The sequence below is a fragment of the Chiloscyllium plagiosum genome, chromosome 4 (assembly GCF_004010195.1).
Source record: "Chiloscyllium plagiosum isolate BGI_BamShark_2017 chromosome 4, ASM401019v2, whole genome shotgun sequence".
Classification (NCBI taxonomy): domain Eukaryota; kingdom Metazoa; phylum Chordata; class Chondrichthyes; order Orectolobiformes; family Hemiscylliidae; genus Chiloscyllium; species Chiloscyllium plagiosum.
The window spans coordinates 53,386,957-53,396,563 of NC_057713.1; the positions used below are offsets into that span (position 1 = coordinate 53,386,957).

The 9,607-nt window shown below is 36.7% G+C and overlaps 1 protein-coding gene across 1 annotated transcript in view; it reads right to left on the bottom strand.

Moving 5' to 3' along the window:
* Window positions 1-928: 928 nt before the first annotated feature.
* tyms (thymidylate synthetase) overlaps window positions 929-9,607 on the bottom strand; it is an 11,073-nt gene continuing 2,394 nt past the window's right edge. Inside the window, exons 2-6 of the mRNA XM_043689330.1 lie at window positions 8,016-8,190; window positions 6,934-7,035; window positions 3,892-4,067; window positions 2,564-2,635; window positions 929-1,647 (exon numbers count right to left, since the gene is read on the bottom strand). Coding sequence (XP_043545265.1) covers window positions 1,510-1,647; window positions 2,564-2,635; window positions 3,892-4,067; window positions 6,934-7,035; window positions 8,016-8,190 — 663 coding nt within the window. The 3' untranslated portion in view covers window positions 929-1,509. The remainder of the gene's footprint in view (window positions 1,648-2,563; window positions 2,636-3,891; window positions 4,068-6,933; window positions 7,036-8,015; window positions 8,191-9,607) is intronic.

Below are 9,607 nucleotides of genomic sequence, written 5' to 3' on the forward strand. Positions count from 1 at the left end.
TCTTTTTTAGGTATCAGCTAATTGATACCAATAGAACCCTCAGATGAGGCACCAGACTTAAAACCATGTTAGGAAAGGAGAAATCAATACCACAGAGATCACTTGATTTTTGAGTTGCTTTCTTCGAGATCAATGAGGACTGATGATGCTTCATTGATAGACAAAAATCAATCCATTAATATAGTACCAAAAGTTCTGGAATTAGAATAGTTTTACATTTGTTAAAGTTTACCGTCAAAATTATGAGTTACTGGTTGAAAACCACTGAACAATATTCCAGTGCCTTGAAACAGCAATTTCAAAGATGGTTGAATTTTGCATGACTCAGCAGCTTTAGAATCTAATCAAGAAAATTCCAGAGAAAATCACCTCGAATGAATGGAAATACGATCATTTCCCAACACATTCAATAAACACCCAAACAGCTGGTACAATCTCCTGGGTGGAGGCTCTGCATTAATTATAATCACAAAATAAACTGGTTGAGAAGTTAATTCACTCAGTGATAATTTTTATATTTAACCTATGTATCTGGAATCTAGTAGCAATAATAATTTTTGTATAACTGGTAAACCAGAGATCACATGACAAGTCAAACTCTCCTTTGCATTTAAGCAATTGTCTTTGTAGCAATTGGCTACTTTCTCTTCCCATTCCACCTGCACATTTCAGCCCATCTGCTGAATGACTATCCACAGGTTGTGACTTTGGCAGCTACTATCTCCACTATACCAAGTATGACTACCGAGCTCAGCCTGGAATCAGATATCAGACTATGAAACCCTTAAATCTAACTTTTATCAAGCTCTATAAAAACTATTTTATCTAATCATTTCATTCTGTAACTTATGAGAGAATATGTCAGAATGAGTGAGAGAACCTGAGGACAACAGAAGTCAAGAGTTTTCAATTATTTTATTAGACTTAAGTACAACAAATACAGTTCCTTTTTTTCTTTTAAAAATGTAAAACATAATCTTTGTGCACCTTTTAATAGAATGAAAACAAGTATATACATTAACAAAAAACAGGAGCCATTCCATCACTCTTCACCCGAATGCAACATTAGAAAATATAACAATTTCTGAGTAATCAGGTTTGTGAAAGGAAAAAGCAAGCACTTTCACATCAGGACAAATGTAAAAAACCTTGTTATTGCAGATTGCATACCTTTCACAATATTGTCCTTTGCAATGCTATCCATTTCACTGCGAAAGCCACAACATCAGTTGCCTGAACAGCCTACAAAGAGCCTCCTGGGGTTTAAAGCTTAGCATTATGATTTTGTCAAAAGGAGGAAAACAATCTTTTATTGACAGCTTTTAGAATGCATATAATACCGTATAACTTCATCGCAATTCAGACTGATACATGACTGGAGAGACATATATCTATTATCAAAATAATTTCAAGAAGGCTGCAGCTCCCACAAAACCATTATAGAACGTCATGATCTTTTTCCCCCGTCTTCAGCTTTCATTTATCAGATCACGTAGACAAATAGGGAAGTTAAACAGCCATTTCCATTTTGATTGTAGGGTGTGGATTATAACCTTCTAACTTGAAATCTTCTGCTTTGAAGTCGTTGATACTTTCCACATTGCGCAATATCTTCAATTTTGGAAAAGGTCTAGGTTCACGCTGGAGCTATATCAAAGTCGTACAGGTATGTTGAGGTACATTAGCAAAACCAACATAGTGCTTTAAAATGTAAAAATTTTACATTACAAATTTGAGTATACATCAGCACAATTCTGTGCAAATGGAAGGAAAACTCTGTATTGAAATGGATTTTAAAAATAAAAGCAAAGTATCGCAGATGCTGGGGATCAGAAATAAAAGCAGTGAAACATTGAAGGCAATTATGGAGAGAGAAACAGATAAATTTCTGAAGTTAGAGTGGATTTGAAATGCTGTTTCTTCCTCTATAGGTATTGCCATACTTATGTTTCTCAAGCATTTTGATTTTTTTAAATAATGGGAAATAGAATAAATTGTTACTTTCCCAATATTCTTTCATAAAGAAACCTCCACAATTTGGATGTGAAGATATTACGTTACAAATGCCTGAACAGAATTGTTACAGGACAGGAGGAGCCTGATCATTTCCTCATGTCCCTGCAAGTTCTGTGAAGAGCAATTCATCTAATGAATTTTTCCACCTATTTTTTGAATAAACACTAAGTTAACCTGCATTCCTAAGTGCTCGTAATGTCTATTAAGAGCCCATTTTAACTCAGCATCACCCTCTCCAGTACAGTTAGGGATGGCAACCAATGCTGACTTTGCCAGCAATGTTAACATTACCTTATATCAGTGATATATTAAAATCCCATAACTTTTGATTAAATATGTAAATATGAAAACAAATTTTCATAGTATTGGTAAAATTATTTTATATACTCATGTCCAAACTCTCCATTGTCTCCAGTGACAGAAGATTCAGTGAAACCCCTGTTCCTCACACCACTAGCACAGGGTAATCAGCCATTTGTCCCACTCTCAAAGTGCTTGTAGGACCTTGGAAATGGACATATATTTATGCTTACTCCAGTATATTTACCTGAATTTTCAATGCCTCAATATGGTTGTTGTAAACATGAGCATCGCCCAATGTATGTATAAAATCACCAGGCTGAAAGGAGAACAAATAGTCATTAGGAGGCTGACTAGCATTCATCACTGCAGCTTATCTAGTCAAAGGAACACTGACATTTGTCAAACGTTACAAGGAGTATCTAGTTATGGAATAGAAAGAACCAGTGGTCTGACACTGGTCAGCGTAACCACTACATTCTTTTTCTAAGTGATCAGGAAACTGCATTAAGAGCCAATGATGAAGCCTAATGAGTGTACTATTAGAAAGCAAATTATAGCAGCTAATGGAGCACATACACAAAATTAAACATGAAATTCCAGAGGTTGCTAAAAGCCTGCTTTTCTATATGGTGCAGAGTTGCAATGCTTGCTGATACACAGGGCATTGAAATGACTGTTACTGTTGAAGTTGCTGTACTTACACCCCTTGCTTCCCATTTAAAACCTATGTATTAGTTAGTATTTTCAGGAGTAAAGGGCTGTTAAATAACATAATCAATATATAATGAACAAACCCCAGGTCCTGAAAAATTATGTCTTTTCCTTTCAGGAGAAAGTGTTGGGAATTTTAAGAATTTTTTTGCCAAACTTTTGCCCTTATTCCTTTTATTTCTCCCCAATCCTAAATGAATTTCCCAATCCTTATTTTACTTTCAAATCTAATTTATATTTACGGATTTATTCTCCTCTAGACTATGTCTCACTGAGATTTCTTCAATCTTGCCCAACTCTCAGCTGTCACACATCCCTGTCATAAGCACTGCACTGGAAAAGACTGCAGATTCGAGGAAGTCTCCACCAACAAGTCTTTAAACATCAATAGGTGGCTCTGCCCTTAAATGCAAAATTCAAACTACATCAACATCTACTGTTTCCCATTGTAATCCATATCAAATTTTCCACTGCATTAATTCCATCAATACTTTTGTTCACATTACTGCTTGACTTGCCTGGTAGAACATCTTTGACAGTCAGAAGAAATGGTAAAAAAAGGCTTGAGAATATTATCATTAAAGAGTACTTCACAGACCCAGATGTTGTCTTTTGGATGAGATATTAAGTGTACAGTTAGCCTTACTGTACATAAAAAGTTCCCAGTACTCTACTCAAAGAAAAAAAAGGGGTTTCTCCTAGTACAATGGATTTCATAAACTTCTTCAATCAACACTATCAGGCAAACTGATTAATTGGTCACTTATTTAATTTGCTATTTGTACTGCATCAATGATATAAATTTGCCTACATAACAATGATTACACTTCAGAAGATGCAAATACTTCAAGTTCAAAGTACCTTTAGTCCTGTGATATGTGCAATCATGTATGTCAGCAATGAGTAGCTGGCTATATTGAATGGGACACCAAGGCCCATATCTCCTGATCGCTGATACAGCTGACAGGATAACTCTCCATTACACACATAGAACTGACATAGAGCATGGCAGGGAGGCAAAGCCATATGAGGAACATCTGCAGAATTAATCAGAAAATAACAAGTTAAATAAAGCAAAACAACAATAGGATTTGCTTTGTAGTAAAGTAGAAAATATATTCACTGAAATTAATTTTGGGCACCAGATACCAGCTTGAAGTCTTCGAATAAACTCAATTTAGCTATGCTGTTTGGTTTCCAGCTTACTTGACTAAATTACATGTTAGCTTCACTAGCTGAGTCAAATTATAAAGATAAATTTCCATTAGTTTACCATTATAATAATTGCATATAGTAACAAAACTATAAAAATCAACCTAAAGGGATCTCAGTAGCTATGGATCACATTAATGCATCTACTATTTCCAACAGGAGCCATACCCTCTCACACCTTAGAATTTCCTTCAGTCATTATAAGCCAATTTCAAGTGATTTACAAGGATGCTGCCAGGATTGGAGGGTTTCAGCTATATGGAGAGGCCATTTTCCCTGGAGTTTTGGAGGCTCTATAAACCTTATAGGAGGTTTATAACATCATGAAGGACATGAATAGGGTGAATAGTCAAGGTCTTTTTCCGGGATAGGGGAGTCCAAAACCAGAAGGCATAGGTTTAAGGTGAGAGGGGAAAGATTTAAAAGGGACCTAAGGGGCATCTTTTTTTAAGCGGAGAGTAGTGCATGTATGGAATGAGCTACCAGAGGAAGTGGAGGAGACTGGTACAATTACAACATTTAAAAGGCATCTGGATGAGTATCAGATAGGAAGGAGTTAGAGGGAAAACTAGTCAAATTGGAGACTAATTTAGGATATCTGGTCGGCATGGACAGGTTGGGCTGAAGAGTCTGTTTCCATCCGGAGTGCTTTATACACTGCAACTGCCTTTGCTTTAGTGAGTCAGCCACACCTGTGCACTAGCTCCCATACTCTATATTTTTAGGCTGGGAGCTTATAAGTTTGACAGGAGCTTGAAGCAAGGCAGCCGCATGAAGGAAAAACATTGCAATCTATCGTTACTAGACAGCTAAATATATGAACCTCACTACACTGCAGTCAACTGTAAGAATCTTGACCAACTTCCCTGTCCTTAATGACAAGGACATCAAGTTCAATAATAATACTTGCAGGACTAGTAAGGAAATTAATATTTAATTACTAATTTAGCTTACTTATAATCAAAATATAATCACTGATTGAATACATTAATCATTTGATCAATTGCAACCACTGTAGACATTTAGTATTTTAGTGTTATATGACATTGTTTAACCTGACTTAAAGAAATGCACCACGAGATTTTGGACAGAATAAATGTAATGTGTTGGAGACCCTTTATTAGTTCAAATCCATTTCACAGAGCCAGCTTATGAGAAGTAGTTAACATCCTCCTACCCTGTTAAATCCTTACCGAACAACAAATAAGGCAGACAGAGTTGCAAGTTACTTGGGGAGAAAATCTTGATAACAGCTGGTTCTGCACACAGTCTTTGTTTTAATTTGTAGTAGAAGAGAAACAATTAAATTTGACTAAACAATTTTTGTAATTAAAATGTACTTTATAGCAGTGTGTTTGAGTTTAACAGAGTACAATTCTTACAATTTTAGTACTCTGGACCATGTATATGTTGACTGAATATATGAGTATCTCATTACTGCACATTTTTTAAAGCACACTTTATAACAATACTTTATGATCTTCTGCATTAGTTTTATGATTTAGTTATAAGCAACCTTTTCCACTATATGTGTTATCTTTTAAAAATCTAATTCCAGGCAAAATGAACAATCACTGATAAATTGATGTAAGTGCTTATTAAATATGACAATTAAGTGAAAATTGGGTTCTGATAGCTGACATCTCACATTCATAAACAATTAGGTAAAGAAAATATTAAACTGGCCCTTTATCTTAGCAGAGTTATAAAGGAAACAACAACAAACCATAATGAAGCAGATGGATGAATAATTGACAACTGGAAGGACCAGTCAGGAGACAGTGGGAGGTGACATCAATCACCATTAAAAGGCAATTAGAGAATGGTCAGGCATCCCTTAAAGCAATTGGCAATTACCTAGGCCAGAATATAATGATGTAATCGATCATGCTGTTGTTGCAGTTTGGAAAGAGTTAATCAACAAGGACAGTTCAATGAGGAAAATGTACACTAGTTGGAATCTAAAGTTATTCCACTGTACAATTAAAAACAGAAGTTCGAGGGGTTTGGAGACAGACCCTGTGTGTGTTGACCAAGTACCTAAACTGAACTGGAAAATAAGAGCCATCGTACGTAAGTAAAGTTGGGGTGGCATGGTGGCTCAGTGGTTAGCACTGCTGCCTCACAGCACCAGGGACCCAGGTTCGATTCCAGCCTTGGGCAACTGCCTATGTGGAGTTTGCACATTTTCCCAGTGTCTGAGTAGGTTTCCTTCGGCTGCTCCGGTTTCCTCCCTCAGTCCAAAGATGTGCAGGTCAAGTCAAGTGAATTGGCCATTCTAAATTGCTCACTGTGTTAGGTGCATTAATCAGAGTGAAATGGGTCTGGGTGGGTTACTCTTCAGAGGGTCGGTGTGGACTTGTTGGGGCCAAAGGGCCTGTTTCCACACTGTAGGGAAGCTAATCTAATCAACCACATTGCTGGTGTCTGGAATTACATGTACGCCAGAACAGGAAACAATGACAGATTTCCTTTAGCGAACCAGAATTTTATTTGTTCCAATCAATGTTATATGGTTGCCATTGTACTAGCTTTTAATCACAGACTTTCTGAAGTCAAATTTCATCTGTTATAGTGGTATTCAAACCCATGTCCCCAGAACATTAGCCTAGGTTTCTGGATTAATAATCCAGTAACATTATTACTGTGCCACCACCATTTCTTTAATTTCTCAGCTTGTTTCTTTTTTACCTTTAGGGTTCCAGGCACACATGATGATTCTGCGATCATCAGGGTTGTTTCTAATGGTGTCAATTACATTCTGGAGTTGATCAACTCCTTGACCAGAGTAATCTGCAATCGTAAAGTAAGCAAATAATGAGAAAATTGCCCCAAAGTACTCCATTCACCACATCTAAAATTAGTTTTATTTGACTATTTCTTCCAATGGAAATAGCAATATCCTAGTAACTTAAAATATAATATAATATATACTCTTTTATAGGTCGAATTTTGAAGGCTTTTTTTAAAAGGTGAAATTAGGTGGTCGATTAGTACATGGGCACAAGTTTTGAGGGACTGAAATTCATACTGTAGAGTGAAATACTGTTTTATTAGCAAAAATTGATTTGTTCACATAGCTAATCCAGGGTAAAGAAAAAAAAACAATGGATTACAGTAAAGGTAATTACCAGATAAAGGGCAAACAGCCAGCACAAAGTTTTAAAATGTCGATTTAACAAATTGAAATCCTGCAAAATCACACTGTTCCACATCACAGCCTGGTATAAAGGCACACTTAAAAATTATTAAAATTTATTAAATTCCAAATGTGTAAGTGTCTTGAACTTTCCTGCCAAATTCTTCCGTTTCCCTCCCATTTATTCTTTTATGTTATGAACCTTAGCAACATTAACACATTTGTCAAAGAATTAAAGATATACTGGCATGTAGCTAATTTATCTCACTTGTATTCAGATATAATGGCACAATTAAAATGATTAGTTTTTTAACAATATTAACTTTTGGATATATAGTGAACAGAGTACGATAAGCACCGATAGACGTAGTACTAGTCTGAATGAATGAACGAATCAATCAATCAAAACGTGCTGTAGTAAACTAAGTGCGGTAAGTAGAAGTATGAATGAATGAATAGAAATGCGATATAGTAAACAAAGAGCCTTATAGTAGGTTCGAATTATACACAAGATATATGGGAAATACAAAGATTTTTTGGCCAAAATAAGGGGTTGACTTGTACGTGAACACGACCTGTACACGAGTATGTACAGTAAACTGAGATTTGGTACAACACGTTAATCTTTCCTAACCTGCATGCATGTCCTTGTATTCAGCCCCAAAGTGCCTCCACTGGAAGCCATAAACAGGCCCCAAATCACCCTCCTCTCGGTTTGAAAATCCATGCTTGTCCAGAAAGTCTCGCGATCCATTGGCATCCCAAATTCTAATCCCCTTTTCTGACAACTCCTTAGAATTGGTAGATCCCTGAAATAAAATTGAAGATATAAATTGCCAACATTATTCCAGAAAGTAATAATGGAAAGTAAGTAAACCTCAGACATATTGAACAGACTATTTGTCTTCACTCAAACAGCATCCGAGAAATACTTGTAAATCAAGCAGCCAAATGGAGGGTGAAAACTATAATCACAAAGGAACAGGTACTGAGAACTTAAAACTGAAGGAGAACAAGTTCCCAAGACCTTGCTGTAGAATTTTAAAACAGATTATACTGGAGGAAGTAAACACGTTGGTTGTAATTTTGAGAAGCTGCAGGACTAAGGAAGCTGGAAACCCTTAGCACACTTTCTTTGAAACATTTCTACACTGGATATATGACAACCTAGGGCGGTATTTATTGCTCATCACTAATTGACCAGAGGTGGTAGTGGTGAGCTGCCTTCTTAATCACAGCAGTCCAGTTAGCATCACAAGATCCTCTTTTGCCATTGACAGTTGGTCAGACATACTAGACACAACACCTTTTGCCATACAAAGCCCAGGCACAATAATGAGGCTTTGCACCATGAATCATCCAGCAATGTTGTCAACGCAAAAAACAGAAACTGCTATAAAACGTCAACTGGTCTGGCAGCATCTGGAACTTCTGAGGGGTCACTGTACACAAAGGATTAACTTTTATTTCTTTCCACAGATGTTGCCAGTCCTGCTGAGTTTTTCCAGCAATGTCTGTTTTTGTTTCTGATCCTCCAGCATCTGCAGTTTTCTTTCTTTAATGTTGTCAATGCACTTGAGGATGTTGTAGCCATGCCAAACTCACCAGTCATTTTGATGCTGTGCAGATAGGAATGTCCACTGAAACTCCGGACAACCCTAACCCTGCTCATTCTGTAAATATTCATACAAGATTTTGGGTTTTTTCTCATACAATTACAGCATTTAAAAGGTATCTGGATGGGTATATGAATAGGAAGGGTTTAGAGGGATATGGGCCAAGTGCTGGTAAATGGAAGTAGGTTAATTTAGGATATCTGGTCGGCATAGACAAATTGGACCAAAGAGTCTGTTTCCATGCCGTACATCTCTATGACCAATTTAGAAAAGCACTTGCCAGATGTTTCATTATGCTGCTTTTGGCACAACTAACTCTGCCAACACAAAACATTTTGTGAACTTTGATTTTACCAACAATACGACTGACTGTTTCCACTCATTTTGACTGCTGCGGCTGCCTCTTATGTACACTTCTCATTTTCCTAGCATCAGGACATTTAAAGAGTTCAATTTAATTGCTGGGCTGGTAGTTTTCCTTGATCTCTTTGAGAAAGCTTCCTGTTACAGGAGATGCAGGAAAGCACTTGACCATGGTTGGGGGAAAACGTCAGCCTTTGTTCAGATGAACTAAGGACATCTGTTCTTAGTTTCAATGGGTCAATGTAAA